General features: G+C 44.9%; 3 protein-coding genes across 5 annotated transcripts in view; 1 reads left to right on the forward strand and 2 right to left on the reverse strand.

The window, feature by feature from the left end:
- The window catches only part of szt2 (SZT2 subunit of KICSTOR complex), a 69,174-nt gene extending 61,331 nt beyond the window's left edge, over window positions 1-7,843 (reverse strand). The window contains exons 1-10 of the mRNA XM_084443896.1: window positions 7,706-7,843; window positions 6,724-6,849; window positions 6,456-6,629; window positions 5,846-6,016; window positions 5,537-5,659; window positions 4,202-4,364; window positions 2,220-2,326; window positions 1,329-1,539; window positions 415-585; window positions 41-272 (exon numbers count right to left, since the gene is read on the reverse strand). Of these exons, the coding sequence (XP_084300022.1) occupies window positions 41-272; window positions 415-585; window positions 1,329-1,539; window positions 2,220-2,326; window positions 4,202-4,364; window positions 5,537-5,659; window positions 5,846-6,016; window positions 6,456-6,629; window positions 6,724-6,849; window positions 7,706-7,729 (1,502 nt within the window). The 5' untranslated portion in view covers window positions 7,730-7,843. The remainder of the gene's footprint in view (window positions 1-40; window positions 273-414; window positions 586-1,328; window positions 1,540-2,219; window positions 2,327-4,201; window positions 4,365-5,536; window positions 5,660-5,845; window positions 6,017-6,455; window positions 6,630-6,723; window positions 6,850-7,705) is intronic.
- Window positions 7,844-8,158: 315 nt separating this feature from the next.
- On the forward strand, window positions 8,159-10,096 carry med8 (mediator complex subunit 8). The gene is made up of 7 exons (XM_084444797.1): window positions 8,159-8,243; window positions 8,413-8,534; window positions 8,684-8,828; window positions 8,922-9,062; window positions 9,400-9,487; window positions 9,575-9,811; window positions 9,907-10,096. The coding sequence occupies exons 1-7, from the start codon at window positions 8,238-8,240 to the stop codon at window positions 9,975-9,977; spliced, it is 810 nt and encodes a 269-aa protein (XP_084300923.1). The 5' UTR covers window positions 8,159-8,237; the 3' UTR covers window positions 9,978-10,096.
- Window positions 10,097-17,470: 7,374 nt separating this feature from the next.
- Window positions 17,471-20,690, reverse strand: part of pbx1b (pre-B-cell leukemia homeobox 1b) — a gene marked incomplete at its 5' end in the record, with an annotated part of 49,558 nt that continues 46,338 nt past the window's right edge. For 2 of the 3 annotated variants that reach the window (XM_084443941.1, XM_084443940.1), the window contains 2 exons: window positions 17,471-17,739; window positions 20,173-20,262. In XM_084443941.1, the coding sequence (XP_084300067.1) occupies window positions 17,647-17,739; window positions 20,173-20,262 (183 nt within the window). In that variant the 3' untranslated portion in view covers window positions 17,471-17,646. Of the gene's footprint in view, window positions 17,740-20,163; window positions 20,263-20,690 lie in introns of all 3 variants that reach the window. The other variant, XM_084443942.1, reaches the window with a different exon arrangement.

Consider the following 20,690-nt stretch of genomic DNA (forward strand, 5'->3'; position numbering starts at 1 on the left):
GGGTCCAGCGCTGGGCGGGTCCCGCCCGGGTTCTGCTCACCTCTGCAGGGTGTTCCAGAAGCGTCGGATGACCGAGGTGCGGTAGGGGCTGGTGATGGGCTTCCTCAGGGTGCAGCTGATGTCATGCAGGATGTCGTAGCTGCCCTCCATGGTGACCTCCACCCAGGTGGTGCGCTTGGCCGGGTCCAGGGGCCAGCAGGCCACGGCCAGGTACTCGATGCGCATGTTGTGCTTCCACAGCAGCACCAGCTTGACCTCCAGCTGGGTGCCCCCTGTTGTGAAACAAACCCAGACAGGCGCCCGTCTTGAGGCTGCACTGATGGAATGTGGAATTTGGCTGAAGATGAATCGTCGATAGCGGTTTCTTGTGGAAGACCCGTTCTTTATGGTTTGGGCGTTTGTCAGAGATCATACCTTTGGTGAGGTTGATCTCTCTGATGGTGTAGCCCTCTCTCAGACGAACGGACACCACGCTGACCAGGTGGGCGTGCACCTCCTTCTCCGTGTGCTTCTTCCGGCGCATCACCAGAGCGGGGTTCCCGCTGGCTGACACCAGGTGCTCGTTAAATAGCTTGTGCTGGGACACTGAGGAGCACATGAATGCACAGTGCAGCACTTGTAGTTGAATGGTTCCCTTTGAAAAACAACCATCCTTTGCCAAACACCTTTCCCACAGGGTGAAATAGCACTTTCAACTTCCCTTTTCTGGTAAATCATATTCATTTTTAATCATTTTCCTTTCTTTCTTTAATTTTCCAACTTCACAATGGAGATCCCTAGACTAGGTACTTCACTACCTCCAGTTAAAGCCTGGCGACAGCCACGGTCAATATTCACTGACAAAGGAACAGAACATTTCATCGTGTGTGAAGTCAACCCAGCCATTATATTATATTATATTTATACACCGCTCTGCCGTTAACCACTTATGATAAAATGGGCATATTTTAAAAGAGCTGCCATTGGAGCAATTCTATAAGTGCCTTAAAACACAGTACTTTACAGATAATGAAAGGTTATTTTGTTTGTTTGTAGGGCTTCTATCTATTGCATTTATTGTTGTTCGGTGGCCGGGCTTTCACTCAACTGGAAAGCTCAGATAATGGGCCTGTGTTAAGATAACACATCACCTGCTGTTTGAGTCTGACAGCAAATAAAACCTGAACGCTAACACCTGAGGGTTTTTATTTTTAAGACTACATTTGCCGATCTGGGATTATAGTCAACATTAGGATCAATCATATGCAATGCAACCTTGTCCAAAGCATTGAGCCAGACTCACGCCCCACGCATCATCACTATAGTTGTTGTCAGAATGCCAGTCTTACCACAGTAGTATTCAGGGTTCATGGACTCGTTGGTCTTGAGGAAGGAGTAGGTGAGGAAGGCCTTGTGGTAGGTGTTCATGTCCTGGCTGGCCAGGTCTGGCTCTGGGCAGCTGGACATGTAGGAGCCAAATGTGGCCAGGGAGATGAACTTCATCAGCTCCACGTTGGGGATGTACCCAAAGCTACAGTCGTAGGAAAAGGCCCCGCCCACCTGCCAGAGGTGAGAACGGCCACGGGGAACAAGGCGACAAAGTGAGACGAAACACGTGACTGACATGCGTTAGGAAGGAGATGAGTGAGCCCAGCCTTTGAGATGATTTCACTGGACAGGACATGGCAGAGACGGTTCTCCTATTCCTCCCTGATACAGTGTGTGCGTTGTGACCTATGGGGCCGGTGGGGTCCGTATCTGTAATTATAGGGCCGGTGGGGTCCGTATCTGTACTTATGGGGCCGGTGGGGTCCCTATCTGTACTTATAGGGCCGGGGGGGTCCGTATCTTTACTTATAGGGCCGGGGGGGTCCGTATCTGTACTTATGGGGCCGGGGGGATCCGTATCTGTACTTATGGGGCCGGTGGGGTCCCTATCTGTACTTATAGGGCCGGGGGGGTCCGTATCTTTACTTATAGGGCCGGGGGGGTCCGTATCTGTACTTATGGGGCCGGGGGGATCCGTATCTGTACTTATGGGGCCGGTGGGGTCTGTATCTGTACTTATGGGGGTCCGTATCTGTACTTATGGGGGTCTGTATCTGTACTTATGGGGGTCCGTATCTGTACTTATGGGGGTCCGTATCTGTACCTATGGGGGTCCGTATCTGTACTTATGGGGGTCCGTATCTGTACTTATGGGGGTCCGTATCTGTACTTATGGGGGTCCGTATCTGTACCTGAACGAAGGAGCAGGCGATGGTCCCGCTCCTCAGCTGGTTCAGCAGGGTCTCGCACACCGCCACGTCAGGCACACTGGTCACTCCGTCTGTGATGATGATTATTCCTGGAGAGACGGAAAGGAACGGCTATCAAGCCACTCACCTCACCTCAGTTTGACCGGTCTGAATTGCGAACTGCTGTTTAGGATTAGCTACAGCAGAGACAGTAGCCTACATAAAATTTAGGCTATCATTTTACCAACTGATCGGACTTCATTCATTATTTAGATTCAAATCCAGCAACTCAGAAATCCCACATTTTCAAGCCCTATTTTCAACGCTGCAGTCAGAGTAACGACACTACGATATACAATCAATAAATAGTGCTAAACCAGTGAAAACTAATTCATTTCAACACGTATTTACCAACCCATGATAGACTTATTCGATTCAAAGCACACACTACTATGACTGCCCAAGTGGCTCAATTGATAGTGTTACAGATTTGTAATTCAAGCGTCGAGAGTTCGATTCCACGTCCCTGCTGTCAGAAGGACATGGAAAGGATTCTACGTATTTACGAAGAAAATACATTGTTTTATTTGTATTAGGCTATTATTATTACAAGGTAACAACAACGATGGCACAGTCGGCCCTCAAGGTCTGTATACCGTTTTACTAAGGTTCGCTATTCCGAAAAAGCTCCAAAAGGCTGATTTTGAAATCCATAGCCTACCTGCTTTTAATTATTGAGTGATTGCTTTAGGAGCGTCATCGCCGGGCGGGTCCTTCCACCTCAGCATGCGTGCTGAGAGCGCAGCGGCGCACCGGTGGCTCGTTAGTAATCAACACACCTGTGCTCCTGCGTCTCTCCCTGAGACAAACGAGGGGCAGGCCCGGCGCGTGCATTTCTGCCGCTCTAGGCGAAACAGGGACGTGCACAGATGCTAGAGCACCTGCCCTTTGCCCTCTGGACAAGGCAAGTGCCCTTTCAAAAGTTACTTATTTTTTTTACAGTGTAGGCCTACTGTATGTTGCCCATGGTGGCATCGATCAATTCTCGATTAAAAGCGTGTAATAATAATGCCCCAAAATGCGTTGTAATTTTGCCAGCCCCCCCCCTGCCGCACACACACATGTGCCCGCGGCACAGCCATGCCCCTCCCCTCCCTCTCTTCCTTTGTCAACGGTAAATGGGAGAAGCTGACACAAACGGAGGCGCGCTGCAGCAGCACTGCACACACATCTCCTCCACTGCCCTTTCCCCATCCAGAGTGCCCGAGTGATGACAGCTAACCAGCCAGGTGACACATAAACCAAACAAGTGTATTGTTTGCTCCCTAAGCCTCAGTTGCCAAACTATAACTCTGTCAGCCCCCCCCCCCTCCCGTCAACATCTCGCCGTGCAAGGTGCCCTCATTTGTCACTGAGCACCTGCCCCCCAAAATGTCTGTGCACGCCACTGAGGCGAAACACAATTATGCCGCCCCTCTATTTGCGAATACCAGCAATATCGCACAGCATAAGGAAACAACAGTAACCACACAAAGTCTAGTCTATTGCAACGCACAGTGTCAACATTATAAGGAAAAGCATGACGCGCATAACGACATGCAATAAGCGAGAATAGAATAGAATAGGGTTAGAATTATTATTGCCTATACATGTGGGCGACATGCGTGTTTTGCCCTTTCCCGGCGGCGGGGCCTCAACGGCGCACTAGTGTTCGGACACACCCACCTGCGCCGGAGTTCAGACACACCCACCTGCGCCGGAGTTCGGACACACCCACCTGTGCCGGAGTTCGGACACACCCACCTGCGCCGGAGTTCGGACACACCCACCTGCGCCGGAGTTCGGACACACCCACCTGGGCCGGAGTTCGGACACACCCACCGGCGCCGGAGTTCGGACACACCCACCTGCGCCGGAGTTCGGACACACCCACCTGCGCTGGAGTTCGGACACACCCACCTGCGCCGGAGTTCGGACACACCCACCTGCGCTGGAGTTCGGCGGCAGCAGCTGGAGGGCCAGGATCCCCTGTCGCACCATGGTGACCAGCCCAACGTCGGCCGCCACCATGGAGACGCCGTGCGTCCTCTGGGGCTCCTCCTCCACACCGTGGCCAGAGAGCCCAGAGCAGGGGAGGGGCCCGTCGGACTGGACAGACTAAAACAATGCACATTCGTCAGTGCCTTATAAAATAACAGGAGGTGATCAAATCTACCATCTGGCTAAACGCAAGCAGTCTCAATATTTAGTTTAGATAGCTTTAACAGTATGAAGGTAAAGAGAGAGAGAGGTGAGGTGAAGGAGATTGAGTCTGAGACATAAGCTGATTACAGAATGAATTCACTGTAGCTCAAATGTCCCTGTAGTGAGGGTGAAAGGTTGAGACACATTGATATAGAATATTACGAAAGACTAAAGATGGATTGATAAATGTATGGACTGAGAAAGAGAGAAGGGAATGAATGTAGTGACATGAAGATGGAGAGGAAGATATTGAGGCATACTACCAGAATCCTCCCTCTTAAAGGAGTAGTAAAGGGAAAAATCATGTTAAGCCCTGTTTTAAGGTTACTTATGATCATATACAATGGTTCAGATCAAAAAGTTGACAAAACTAGCACTTTTAAGAAAGTCTGATAATTGCTCTACCGCCGTTTTGGTCATACAATGGATGTGGGTGGGCATCTTGAAAAATCATTCAAAAAACATGTTAAACACTCAAAGACAAGAAACTCACGGGGGGTAATTGGTGTCCGTTGGTGTTCTGACATCAAACGGCGGTAGAGCAATTATCAACTTTCTCAAAAGTGATAGTTTTGTCAACTTTTTGATCTGAACCATTGTATCTGATCATAAGTAACCTTAAAACAGGGCCAAACATGATTTATCCCTTTACTACTCCTATAAGTGCCTATTATATTTATATATGTATTTATTTAAAGTTTGCTACTCTTGCACTTTGGCTTTAGTACTAGATTATGCTCTTAGTCACTCGTTTAGAAAGGAGATGCACTTGTGAGTTCTGGTGAGTAGTAGTACAATGACTACCTACGTTAAAAGCAATTATTGTAAGTCACTTTGGATGAAAGGGTCTGCTAAATGACTGTAATGTAAATGTAATGTTACTTATACCCAAAACCTACATCTGTTGAGTCAGACTATGGAATCTCTAACATTAGAAGCTTTGACTGGAATACCTAATAATAAAACTGTAGCCGTTTTAGAACAGCAGGGCTGAGATGAAAAGGGGAAACGGTCTGCTTATAATAAAACAGAACTTTGCTTTCAGCGAGCACATTAATAACCATGTGTTGTCTTGCCTGGTCGTGTTGTTGCTGTAGGACCTCAGCGATGTTGTTCTCCACCGCCCGTAGCTGCTGATAGATCTGCTGCAGGAACTGGTCCAGGTCCGTACGATCCAGCTGACAGCCCTGTACCAACACCTGCAGGACGACAGAATGACACCGGCTAGCCTCACTCCACCGGACTCCATTTTCTCTTTTAGTTTCTGACTTTTATCATTGGTTGTACACCGGCCTGCCCGAGTAGGAGCATGTCACTTCTCTCTCTCTGTACCATTCATTGTGGAGACATACAGTATATGACGATGGTGTGAATATGTTGATCACCTGATGTGAATTGAGCCCAATGATGGAGGAATAGGCAAGGATAGTAATGAAGATATCAGGCTGGAAAAGCAGATCTGTGCCAGGAACTTTGAAGGGTCGGGCAAGGCCAGCCAAGCACCGGGACAGGGCGTGGAAGACCTCGTCAAATATCATCTCCCCTGTGCTGTCATCCTGCAAACAGAGAACAGAAAACTATCTCAGGTATAGAAACAGCCATACTATATATATGATGAGCCATATATTCTAGACAGATAGACAGATAGATAGATAGATAGATAGATAGATAGATAGATAGATAGATAGATAGATAGATAGATAGATAGATAGATAGATAGATAGAAACCTTACTTATCCCCAAAGGATATAATATAACTAGCCGTCTCATTCAGGTATGATATTTGGCACATGATTGTGAAAAAAGGCATCTGGCAGGTGGGTAGCCAGCAAACCCCTGGCCATGACAAGACAAACTGTATCCACAGTTAACAATACAAGAAAAGAATACCAGTTGACCGAGGCTTGTAAAATAATACTCAAGAAGTCAAATCCTGTTGTTGCCACAAACTGTTTTGGGATTGACTTGTGTTGTTAAAGAGGTATCCCATCTTACCACGATGCCAGTGGAAGGGCTAAGGTCCAGTTCTATGATGAATCGGTACCTCCGGGCCAGGAAGGTGGCCCGGGTGGACGGCACCAGCAGGTACGGGAGGGTGGAAGGAGAGAAATCTGCCTGCAATCCCTTTGGCAAGATGCTGAGCAAGTCAAGCTCATTCTCTGAGTTCAACTAGATAGGGGGAAACAACACATTAGTGGATCATCGTCAAAACAACAAAACAATAATATTATTACAACATTTTTAGAAGAGATCACTAGCTCACCAGTTCAGACTGCGAGGCCGGCCAGATGACCTGGTTGAGTTTGCCGAGGAACCAAGCTAGGCGCACGTTTCGTGAGATTCGGTATTCTTCCTTCATCAACAGGTAAACTTGGTCTGCCTCCTCCACCTGAGAGAGGGAGGAAACCATTGCTAGACTTTAGCTATGACCTTGTATAATACATCAGTACACTAAAGTACATCAACCGCTCTATTTCCATGTTCCATATTGTCCATGGCCCATACAATGTGACATCCCACAGTTTGTCTACAATGAGGGTTGCTAAAAAAGTGAAGTGTAACCTTCTGTTTTAATGGGACTTTCTCTCTATTGGCAGCTCAATCTCATAATCAGACTACTGTTGTTGTTGTTGATGTAATGCTCCACCACACAGGACGCCAGGAGGGCGTGGCTCAAACAACAGTACGACGACGTCATCGGTATGACGATCTTCTCCAATGCCTCCAGGCTGAGCATTCTGTCTGGGGCTAAATTAAATTATGCAATCATTTGTTCTAAAAATGTAGGGGATAGGTTGCCGGTTACGTGCATGGTTTGTTATTCTGAGAGAAAGCAACAGAAGAATAACACAAACTATAGACCAACATGACACATATGAAAGCCATGACGGACCTACATACCTAAAACCACGAGGAAGCAACAACACATTCACTAACCATGTGATGCAACCTGACACTGCACAATCCTCTCCCGGCTATAGCAACTCAAGCTACAAGCACAGCCCAAAATAAACACTGCCTTTAACCCTGTGCAAACCACTCTTCTGCTTATGACTGAATATGCAACCATATCGCAAGATCATTTCAACGCTCTCACTACTGCTAATTGAAATGCTCTCGCTACTGTTGTAGCTAATTAGCTGCTAAACTAAGTTAACATTGCAAGAGCGGAAGGCACTGACAGGTCAAACACTCGTGCTAATAATAGTGAGCTGGAGGAACATTCAATCAGAATAATCCCCAACCTCATTGTCCTGTCTCTCTGCCATGCCTCGTGTAGCATAACTTGTAGGTTTGATGTACACTCGGGAATGTATTTGCAGGCCCTTGATGTGAGATGCGCCTTGTTTATTCCGTTTTCATTCGAGGTGTCTGGTTAAAGCACTCGTTGCTGTATTTTGTTTACCATTTCACGTGACCCGGAAGCGTGCGTCTTCGTCTCTCTACCGTGAAAAGACAAGAGGTGCTTCACGTGGGTTCCCCTGAGCCTCGTACGTCAAAGTCAAGTTCGCTATAGCTATACTTATTTGTCTGCATATCCATTGGAAATAGTGTGTCTGTGTATATACGTTACCATTAGAAATTGGTTAAGAGGTTTTAGCTTATTTGAAATCGGTGGAACTAAGAAGAGCTTGCTGTTTTTCGCTATACGGACACGTGACTTGCGCGTCATGATTGTTTACTTCCGTCAACAAAAAGAGAGAAGGCTGCGTTAGACAGTCTGCTGGGTGGGTTCAATATCCTTACGCTCACAGAAAAGAGTGGATAACAATAATAATGCAGGTAAGTGCCACTCGGTTAATTAGTTAGTTAGTTAGCTAGCTACTTTTTGGCATTCATATTATTTCTATTTGAACCGGAATGCTGTTTTGTTGCATTGCTGTGGTCAAAGTGAGCCAGTGCTAGCTGCTAGCTAACGGGAGCTCATATTTCTGTTTGTTTTCTATTCAAGCAACGGGAGGAGAAGCAGCTGGAGGCGTCCGTGGAATCACTGAGTTCTCGAGTTGGACATCTGAAGAATGCCCTTCACAACTTCATCTATAAACTGGAGAATGAGTATGATCGGTTGGCATGGTAAGATAGACGGATATTAGCTTTTAGTAAGGAGGTGAGCATGTGAGTACATTGCCAACATAGATGAGGAAGCTATCTATGAACATGAACATTGGAATTCTTATTACGATGGCTGTGCTTTTTAATTTGAAATTCTGTCTGTCATGCAGGCCCTCTGTGTTGGACAACTTTGCTTTGTTGTCTGGTCAATTGAACACCATCAACAAACTGCTGAGGAATGAGAAGACTCCATCATTTCGCAACCAGGTCATAATACCTCTCCTGCTGTCCCCAGACAGGGATGAGGAACTAGCGGTAAGTGTCTCTTTTCCAGGAGAGCATATGTTCCAGTTTCTGAGGGCCTGCCAAGTTAATATGAGCCATTCTTTGCCCCCCCCTACAATCCAGAAACTGACAGAGCAGCGCGTGCCGGTGTTCAGCCATGAGATAGTGCCAGACCACCTCCGCACCAAGCCTGACCCTGAGGTGGAGGAGCAGGAGAAGCAGCTAAGTGCTGAAGCAGCCCGTATTGGCCCTGAGGTCGCACAGGTAACCTAACACTGGTATCCAGATGGGTTATATACACACGTTGCACACCATTTTGTATTTTGCATTTGTCATTTGCACTGTCTTGTCTTTTCACTGTCCTGTCTGGTCCTTGCACCCTGTCCGTTGTCTCCATCAGTGTTGTCCACCAACTGACCAGAACAAATTCCTAGTGTGTGTAAAACCTACCTGGCAGTAAAACTGATTCTGATTCTAAAGTGATTGTATGGCATTTGGCCTAGCTAGCCAATTTGTTTGGGCGACACAATGTTAGCTAGTGTTCGCCCTTTATTTGAACATTGCGTGACAAAGTATAGCCTAACCTTGTTTTCCTCAACAGAAACAGATCCAGACATTGAATAAGCTGTGTTCAAACTTGCTGGAGAAGTTGAACAATCCCAGGGAAGATAGAGATGCAGAGAGTGCAGGTACACCTGTCACCTGAGTTGGTTTAGAGGCAGTCCAATGTAAACACAGTAACATCATGTTTTACAATGTTATGTACTTCCTTTCAGCAATACGGCAGAACAAACCATCTTTCAACCCTGCTGACACCAATGCATTGGTGGCTGCAGTGGGCTTTGGGAAGGGATTGTCGAAATGCAGGCCCCCGGGACCAGTGGCCCCTGGACACCCAGGACAAGGGCCCATGATGACCGGAGGCCCCACCTTACAGCAGGTCACCATCGGGGGTGCGTCAGGCCAGCAGGCTGGTATGGGAGGGCCTACAACCCAGCAGCAAGGACAGCCAGGTATGGATCTCATCAGTCATGTAGACACTCCTTTAGTTTATTAAATGTATTATTGATCAAAGACTGGCCTCTAACAGAGCTTATTTTTGTTCCAGGAAAAATGCCCAGCAGCATCAAGACCAACATCAAGTCCGCATCTGGTTCTATGCATCCCTACAACCGATGAGATTCCTCCTTGTGACCAAGCTAATAGGCTTTCATATATATAGATATTCATATCTTAAGACATTGATTTAAAGGCATCAGAGTATTCGGTGTTAGCTCTCTTTTCATTGAATAAAATTAATTTGCTAATTTGTGACCTTTCTGTTATTATGTTACGTATTATTTTTTGTGTTGCTTGTTAGACAATAAATTATCTAAAAGAAAATTATTCTATAAACATGCGATTCAAATGACAAGCTATCGACTGTGACTTTGAACACTAGATGGCAATGTTTCCCAATTTATGTTTAGGTGTTGGACAGGGATCATTCATTGTTCCCCGAATAAGTATTGTAGCATATGTGAAATGAGGCAGATCCAAGTGATTAAACATTTAGTCCGATTTTTTATTTATTTTTATTTCAGATTTGTTTTTCTGTCTTGACTGATCCCTGCATCAATCACGTCTACATAATCATCTCCTGCATTTCTTACAAGAGTCGTGAAGATGATAAAGATGATACAGTGTCAGGGATGGACAGGGATGCCTGTCCTGTAATCAGCTGATCTACTCTACTGAAATCCCCACCATGCTGTCAGAGTTGTGAGCCTTAACTCATCTTGTACTTACAGTACATTAGGCTAATATAAAGAATGGAGCAGTGGTGAGAGTAATGTGGCTGGACGTTGCTCTGTCTGGCCTGATAACGTCAAAGTGGTTATAGGGGGGAGATGAGAAAGTTCATGCTGACGTGCGGGGGCCCTCTCCCTGCCCGTGGTCTGTCCACTCCAATCCCTGTCCCGCTGGGTCTCCACGGCCAAGGACAATGACCGCTGTGCTGTCACACAACGCCGGTCACCGCGGCGTGACCTACATACACCCTCTGTCCCCAAACGGGCGGACGTCTTGCGATGTCAGCCACAGAGGACACAGGCTCTGCTGAGACAGCTGGAAGCTGCGCGGGGTCAGGCTGTGTTATAGAGGTCTTATAACACCAGGCCTGATGGACGTCCCACAAGGCCTCCAGCCTTCGAGCACCATAGACCTGCAGAAATACGTTAAGGTGTTCAACCAACTGCTCTCATCTTAACATGACAGCGGATTGAGAAGAAGATCTTTGTTCAAAAGATTAATTGTCTTCTAAGGATGTTAGGTATAATATGGCACTTTTCTTCTTCTTTTTTTTCTCCCAGAGGAGCTGTGAGGCGTAAAGTGTTAATGAAGTGGGTTAGGGGTTGGGCTGACCTCTACAGACATTCAATTAACACTTTATGGAGTCATATTATGTGATAGATGAATTTTCTTGTTAAATATTTCAGTAATGTGTAATGAAAATTTGTCACAAAATTAATTGCGCTGTGCGCAGGATGTCCTCATGTGTAAACTTTAAAACTTAAGATATCCTCCCCGGACATAAGGAAGAGGAGGTTTTGTCAGAATACAATACATATATCTGTTTATAAATATACAAACAGTAATTTCCTGGTTATCAGGATATATATTACAATGTGGCTGTGATTTCTGTGACAGTGAGAAATCCAGTCAACAGTATCAGATAAATCAGATCATCACTGCAAATGAGCTGCAGCACATTCTGCTCCTGATGGATACAATACAATAGTATCCTTACACCGGACAAACTTGGCCCAGAGCTGACCATGAGGGGTCAGCAGTGTTTCAGTGTTGAGTCTGAAGCCAGTTAGACATCCCCTCCTTGTGTATAATACAAGTCCATACCAATTACAGGAATCTTTACAGCCAAAGGTGTTTTCTCACCACAGAGACATGGTAAAGGTTTATCTGCTAATGTACAATCTAACTGAAATAAGAAGTTAATGCATTTTATTTTTAGGAGTAAGCTATACATGGAGATACATGGAGATACACAGACTGTAACCTGTCATGGTGAATATTTGTGTGTAAAAACATATAACCTTTCACGTGTGTGTGTGTGCGTGTGTGTGTGCGTGTGTGTGTGTGTGTGTGTGTGTGTATGTGCGTGTGTGTGTGTGTGTGTGTGTGTAGGCCTAATGGGGGTGGGGGTCGGGTTCATGCAATGGTTTTAGGCACTGAGGAAGCTTGCATTTGGGGTGGCAGGAGAGCTCAGTGTGACAGCCTGGCTTCCATGCACATCCTTCTCTGAAGATCCCCCCAGTACACTAGGGCACACAAACCTGGGAGCAAAACATAAAACCCTTTCCCCAAAACATACAACTGGAATGAGAAATATAATAACTGCTTGCAGAATGAAAGTCACTGTTGTTTTGTAATAAATTGACTTTATTCTTCCAACATTTTACTAAATTGAATATTCTACACCCAGTTAGTTCAGGATTTGAGTTCTAGGGTGATTGCCATGTAGAGTAAGCTATGCCCTTCATCATCTACAGAGAAAATGTTTAACATTTCAGTTCATTTTTGATATAGCCTATGTTACAGAGAGATAACTTGGTTTTGATTTTGATTTGTTCTAAGAATGCCTTTGGGCAGTTTTTGCTCCATATTCTTGAAGAGGATATGGTCCATATCTGGCTCATTAGGGACGCTTTGGGCAAACATAACAAAGCAATGTTGTACAACCACAAACTCCTACTCCTAAAATGTTGCACATTTTAATGTTACACGGTTAAATCACTTGAAAGGCTATGATGACACGCACAGATCTGTGAAATCATCTCAAAATGATGCCTTTATGAAATGTAAGAGTGTGGGGATCAGAGGAATTCATTAAGGGTCTGTGGGTGGCACAGGCAACGCAAGACTGACACATTCAGCTCACAAACCAACGCCAAACTGCAGCTTCCAAATCTTGAATGCTAACTTTATTGCCATGTATTGTGTTTGGACACAGCACTCTAGCTTGGTGTTCATGAAACAGTTGATCTGTTTCTTTTAAAAGGAGTCAAGCAGTATCTCCAGAACTATGAGATGTCCATCTGACCGTGTCCAGTGCCCGTCCTATCAGGCCTGCCCTGCAGCATCACTGATAGAGAGGCCCTGAGCAAAGCGCCTCAGCTAGAACAAAGGGGCTCCATTATCTAGCGCCCTCCAGACCACAACCCCAGCAATGTCTCTGCTTCAATAGCCATTCCCTCAGGTCTGCGTCCCTTCATAGGGCGGATGTGTATAGTGCTGCCAGGCATTGATATGGCTGATGCACATTATGTACTGTGAATAACGGAAGCATCAATACAGGCAGTGTTGTTCATGCATGCATTGTGTTGCCACTGATACAGTGTGAGTCAAGCCGTTTCTGTGTAACACGCATTATAGTCTGGCTGAGGCTTTGTGCAAAAACTGAGAGGTGTTGATTGAGTGCCTGTTGTTTTATTACACTCCCCATATTGTCCTGATCTCACTGTGAATCTGTTGAATTCTCAGTGGCTGGTGTGAGGGTTAGGCCTGCTAATACTCACAGGGAGGTTATAGCTCTGAAAATGTCACTTTAAAATACGAACACACTCTCTTCAGTATTTGTCACAAATTCATGGATAAAGTACTGTACTTGCCCAGTTTGACACAGGCAATACAGTAGGCTACTACATTGGTTATTGGTACAAGCTGTCCTGTTTGTCTGTTAATAAAGCACTGATTTGGTATTCAGTACGCTATGGGATTTATACTGGACCCTTTCAAGAAACTGCTGAGAAGCAAGTAATTACAAAATCTCAGAATTCAGTTTGGGTTTAAAGCAATGGTTTGAACAAATTTCCACACGCATGTCCAGCAGTTCATCCCATTCATCCATGTAACAGAGCCTACAAGAAACCCCTTTGATAGAAACAAGGAGGCATCCCCATGTAATTATATTTGATCATGTTTGCATGTGTCACTCCCACAGTCTCCGTCACGCTTGGCAATTTGGCACCTCTGATGGCTCAGAAACCCTTCCTAATCCAGAAGTTGACGTTTCAACCCCTTTTCTCGTCTTTCAGCATAGAGAAAACCCCCAGCTGGATTGGAAGAGTAGAACATCCTGTCTCCTTTATCTGGGAGGGAGAGATAAGTGTGCACCCCGTCTCTCTCAGGGAACGCACATTAACCGTGCCTCGGAGGGGAGAGCTGGGTGTGGGGAGGAGGGGGAGGTGCCTGGCCTGCCTGCCCGCCGTGAGCACACAGCTTTCAGTCACTAGAAAACTGAGAAAATGTCCCCTTCACACCCTCTCCAGCTCAGCCCAGACAGAGCTCTTGACGATATGTTACCAGTGAGAAAATGCCCCCGATGGTTTAACATGTTCTGAAGTGTGATGTGCAGTGGTGTCCAGAGGTAAAGGACTGACAAGTCTACAAAGTGTAAACTTGTATCCCACAGTAACGTGTGACCCTGGCCCTATAAGAGAGTCTGGAGGAGAAAACTAAGTCATTGTCACGGTGAACGTTTTTGTTTATATGCCACACTGTAGGTCTGTGCTTCTTTGTGTATGTTTGAGGTAGCCAGATAAATGAGAACAATACAAAATTATGCAACAAAAGAAACTATTTATTTGGAATATGCATTACTGGTACAAATGAAGACCATGAAACCTACACCTTGTTAGCTATTTTTCTCCACAGAAAACAGGTTTTGACTTGGAATTAAAAAGACAATAGTTTTCCATTTTGTTTTCCTTTTTTACATATGCAGAGATCTTAAAAGTTAAAACCTGTCAAGAAAAAGGCTCCACGATTTCACTCTGAAATCCTTATAAAAAAGAAGTAACATTCAAAAACACTGCAGTACGGTATTTTATTGAAGAACAAAAGACATGCAACAAAAACATTTGATGTTTTACAAATTGTTCAGTTTCTTCTTTCTTTTTTATATTTATTTTACTTTTATATTCAAAACTAAAAGCATCATTACATGAAGCTTTTGATAATACGTTGATATTGGACAGGCAATATGAAAAGTAGAGTTTAGCATTTGAGGGGCACTCCATCACCAAAGCATCCTTCTGCGGGCCACATGGCAGAAATGCTCGTATCTTTATCATGATTTGAGTTAAATGGACTGGCAGGTTTCCCTTGGACACCATCTGAACATCTGAAGAAGGTAGAACAGGTCTAGTACCCATGTGCTGCCCTTCAACCGGGAAGTCAATAGAGTAAACAAATTCACCTTTTTCAACTATCTAAAATTTTCAGCAGAATACATTATGTTGTCTCTCTCATCACATGTTCACCTCCCAGGCTGCAAAGCTTTATCAAATATAAAATGCACTGCTTGTAAGAGAAGAATCATCAAAATTGTTTTGCAGTAATCTATTACAGGTGTTGGTTGTGATTTGATATACAGCTGATTTCTATAATGTTGTAAGGATTTGGTTTTAAAAGCTAAAAACACTGTCACATGACATGGCAGTGTTAACACTAACTTTTCACGTCACCTTCAAGAAGACAGTACCCATTTTAGAAGCAGGCTCGTGTCATTGCTTGGTTGAAAGGACAAAGCAAACAAGTCGATGATGTTCCTCATGGTGGAGCACCTCCATCCTTCTGGCTGTCTATTTTAAACATTTCAGCTGCATTGTTTAAAAATGGATACTGTCCAATTTCAAAAATGCAAAACAAGATTAAACAAGATTAAAGGTGCATATCTACATTTATAGAGCATTCTGGGCTAATTCACATATTATGCTAGCAAGAAAATAAAATATATGTACTGTAGGCCTGCAACCAAGCAAGAGAAAAGCATAATGGAAGAAAAACAAAGGATGTGTGAGTTATTCACAACATGAGGACATAAAAATATATCCAAACATCTTATGGATTTGTGTGCCATCAAGGGTGTTCATTTCCACCTCTATAAACACTACTGTTTTCTGGCTGCATTTTTTGGTTTTGAGTACAGAGTACCAGAACATTCATGAGACGTTCATCAGTACAGATAACAAAATTTCACACAAAAAATGTTGTTAGATAAAGCTCAATTCAATGTAAAGAACTTAAACTTCTGCAGTTTTTTGGTATCAAAGTAATGGTAGGGTGGATATGTTGAAGACTATTTGTAATTATTTATAAATGTTAGACCAAATACTACAGTATACTATTCATACAACAGAAATCACAAATCTACTTTCACATTTTGGATTTGTTTGTGTACGCCATGACTGTGGTTTTGGAAGTGTCCTTGTAGTGTGTTATAATACGCCTGGTGCGAATTGAAGTCATTGTGGAATTCAAGTTATCAGACACACAAGAGTGAGAGAAAAAACTACCCTGGATGAATATGAATACACTGAGGAATTAATCATCAGAGTTGAGTGTGTGTTTTAGAATCTAAAACATAGTGGGGAATAGCAAACTGAGATAGCAGTAGACATTAAAAAAGCATAACTTCATAGCACCAAATGAAAACAAGTCAACCTTTGAAGTGTTAATTCCGAACGTAAGCACTTTTTGTGTATTCAATGACTACAACATGGAACCACAAAATCTGAATTAAGATGTACATTACAAATGGATTTTTTGCACACAAGTGGTTTTGGTTACCAGCAGTATTTGGCTATTATGAAAACACTGATGTACAGTGATAGTGTAATGTGCACTGTGTGTACATTACATGTTCCATATTATGCATAAGGACAATTTGAATGTCTTATTGTAGTTTTCTTTTCGACAAATACAAATGTTACCCTTTGAAGGTAATCACTATAAGTTACTGTGCTTAAATACATATTGGCTTATCATAATTTCTGCTAATGTTGTCATTGATTAAGTGTTCCGGGCCAATTTTTCAAACTCGGGTCAATTTGTCTCTGAATGTCGTGTGCAAACAATATTTCAAGAGAAAGGAATTGATTAGAATTCCAGTAGCGAGGGCCGTCGTGATCCAGTCCCTGCTCTACATTCTGATGGATCCCTCTCTCTATCTCTCAATCTTATATTCTTGCTCATGTATTGTTGTTCACACACACTATATATTCTAGGTACTCCAGGGAACATACAGTACCATTCTTTCATGTGTCACGTCTTATTGCCTGTTGTAAAGACGCTGAAACAGAGTGTGTGAGGGATGTACACGGAGGTACGCAGAGGAGACTGATGCAGTTGATATACACCATTAGCATTAACATGTTTCAAAAAGTACAGCATAGTTAATGCGATGAGTGTCATTTTACAAGAAAATGTAGCATTGTTAAAATTCACCTCCAGGTTTGAACTTTGGCACTATGGACAAAAACTTAAACAGTGTACGAAGCAAAAACGTGGGTAAAAGTAGGCTTGTCACAAAGGCAAATTTGAAAAAAAGAGCTATTATAGGCAGGGCAGGGGAGAGAGGGTGCTAATGTCAATACCAGAATTACAAAGATTTAGAAAACAAAGCATTTTCATGAGATTTTCCTTTGTCATCATGAGTTGTCTTATTTTTCATTAGAGGTAGAGTGAAATCATTTGAATCTACAAGATAGGGGCCACTGATGGGTGTAATTGTTTGCCAACCATGTTCTAAGTGAGAGAAATACAGAGGCGATTTGTACAAACAGAGGCGGCGTTGTGGGCGGTGGGGTTTCTATGCAGGCTGCTGACGGTGTCATGGCTGTAGAGAGAGATGGGACACACGTGAAGTAAAGAGCTGTCTGTGATGGTGATGAAGTCATCCTTCTCCCCACCCCAGAGGTCTCCTGCCCCTGTGACGAGTGTGTCACCTCCAGTCCTGTTGGAGGGGCTGAGGGTGGGGGGGTGTTGGTGGTGGAGGTGGGTGGAGGGATCAGTTGGAGGTGTCAGAGTGAACGCTTCCAGGTCCTTCTGTGGGCGATGTCACCGATGAGGGGGTTGTAGCATCCTGCCAGCCACCGTTAGCCTGAGAGGACAAGAGAGACACACGGAATAAGTACAGTAGAGCCGTCCCCACTGCCCTCAGCATAGGGTTACTGTGTATCTTTCTATTATCTGCAGTATGAAGGTGCTGTGTGTGTAAGTCCCCAGGGCTCGGCTCAGCATGAGCTCTACTCTGAATGCATGAACAACCCAGAGACAACCCAAGGTACCCAAGTCCACCACAGCCTGGAGGCAAATCTACATCGGAAGCAAAGCAAACCTTCTGAGATAAGGCCTCGTGGTTCCAAACATAACTGTCACAAAAATCAACTTGTTTGAACTAGCGAACATTCAGTAAATCACAAATATCACTATCACATCACATGCTGGACTAAAATCCATCTAATGAAGAAAATGTTGGAAACCAAAAGAAACATGTCAGCTTTATGTATGTCTGGGTTGAAGTAGCGTGAATGCTTGTCACAGTAAATGGATACACGATAATGGGAAAAATAAATGAAAAGAATAGAACAAAACCCAGAAGAGGATTCAAAGAAAGGAAATTATGACTTCGGAGATTGAATCAAAATACAACAAGAGACTTGTAAACCATTTCGAATCCCGGAGACAGGCCTGCTAAAGAGCATTTAGGATATTAATAGTAAATTTCATGCCATCAGAAAAACTGGAAATGGTCCTCTACAGCCTTTCATGTCAAAGCCTGTTATTTAAGGCAGTAGGCAGTCTGTAATCAGAAACGGGGGGAGAGAATCTTCCAGAACGTCTGACATGGGTGACACTGTCTATTTCCAAACGGTAATTACTGCCCTAGCCTACCACAAAACACATTATGCATCTGCACAGACATTATCAACCATGAGAGCAGTCTTTCATCATTCCACAGAGAGGACATTTTCCTGACCCCACTCTTTCATTCTGTCTCTCATCTATTGTCAGCCCCTCTCTGGCTCTGAGCTGGACCAGAACAAAAGGTGAGGCTCAATCTCTGAGAAAACATGTTTCTGGGCTTTGCTTTAGGAGAGTGATAAGCACACATTTCATTTTGATATACTTTAAAATTACAGTACCTAACAGTGGCAAGGAAATCAAAATAGTAAAAAATGGACATTCAAAGGAAAGACTTGTAGGAAGGGATCTGTTGTATGTAGACATTTAAATGTGTTTTGTTTTAATAAGGATATATTATTATTATTATTATTATTATTATTATATTGTTCTCCTTTTTAAAATTTTATATCTTAAAAGAGAAAAGGAAATTCAAAATTTGAACACAAAGAATAATTTGAGATTCTATAAATCACTGGACTATAACTTCACCATCATTCATCCTTCTCTGGTTATGCAGTGTAAGCCGGCATTCTAAGACATGGCAGCATTGTAAGAAACAGTAGAGCAAGCAGGCGTCCAATCAGAACCGTCCATATGAGGTCACAGGCCAGTGTGAGAGCGGGTCTGAACACGTTCTGGTCTCTCCCTGCCTGCTCACTGGGAAGGCGTCGGGGCGGGAGGAGAGGATTTGAAGACACATACGCGTTTTCATACGGGGGGAGACATTTCATCTCATTACCATACGTCCGTTGATGCGCGCCGAGGAGGGGAGGAGAGGAGACCGTCTGCCGACCGTGACCGCCGCCGTCCCCTCCTCTCGCCGCGGCTCACTGTCAGGGCCATTACTGTGGCGGGAACATGATCTGAGCAATCGGCTTGGATTGCTGTCCCGAGTCCACACTCCGCTCTCCCTGTGTCTGTCTTATCGATTTCCCACTTTACCACACGGCTTGTCGCTGGGAATTTCCCTGCTGTCTACCGCCGCCAGCTAACCCCCCCCCCCAACCCCCCGCGCCACCCAACACACACACACACACACACTCACACTCAGTCTCCGGCAAAATACAAACAAAACAACAAAAAAAGACATGCCGGGAGCACTGTCCACCCGGTGGCCCAGTAGCTGTTTCGTTGGGGGCGTGTAGGTGTTATTCTTAGCGCTACTCTGGGGGGCCTCGGTCCTGGAGGGTTTTAATGGGGCGCCCCTGGCCCACGGCCGCTGATCGGGGTCAGGTGGTCCGCGGCGTTTTGAGGCCGGCGACGACGCGGGGAGGGGGGGGTGGGTGTCACCTGTTTGCGCGGTCCCCTCACCGCGGGCCGCGCCTGGCTGCAGGTGCCACGGCAGAGCTGATAGGACGTGACAGGCTCAGACGGCGGCGAGTGTGTGTTGTGTGTGTGTGTGTGTGTGTGTGTGTGTGTGTGGCCGGGCCCCCACGCCGGGGCGGTGGACTGCCCGTGGCGCGACCGATGCAGAAGCAATCAACTAGGTGACCGCGGAGCTGAGACAAGTCCTACTAAGTGGCATTCTGAGCCCTATGGCTTTGAAATAATTGGTAGAGGGTAGAAAGAAAACAAAAAAACACACACGCACGCACACACAAAAAGTTTTTTTTTTCTCTCTCCTTACATTGATGCCCTGCGGACTGTACATCTGGTTGCCTGTGAGAGCGTCACTGTATCCGCCTGTCTGACTGATAACATGGCGAAGGGTATCCACCTGGAACATATGGGAGCAGAGACAAAGCAAGGTCAGACCGAGGCGCAGAAACAACAAGCAGAGCTGGAGACAGACTGGCAGACAGGCGGGAGAGGAACGTGGAATATGGCTCACACACTCCACACAGGGATGGGGAGAAAGAAAAAATGCAACACACCCAGTCAGACACTGTGTATTACCATAGCCCCCAAAAACAAAACGCTACCCCGATTCAGTGTGAGAGGCAGTATGGAGTAATGACGTATAAAAAAAAACACTGATTGTATGCCACCCACAAGGGCTGAGGGGAACTCGTTCAATTTCATCAGTGCCACATCACACTCACGGTGAACATGTCAGTAAGGAAGTCAAACGTGTGACTATTTCTCTCAACTCCCAAGACCCCAAACCCATACAGGGGCCACTGTGGTGATGTTAGTGGGCCTCAG

The sequence above is a fragment of the Borostomias antarcticus genome, assembly GCF_949987555.1.
Source record: "Borostomias antarcticus genome assembly, chromosome: 10".
NCBI lineage: Eukaryota > Metazoa > Chordata > Actinopteri > Stomiiformes > Stomiidae > Borostomias > Borostomias antarcticus.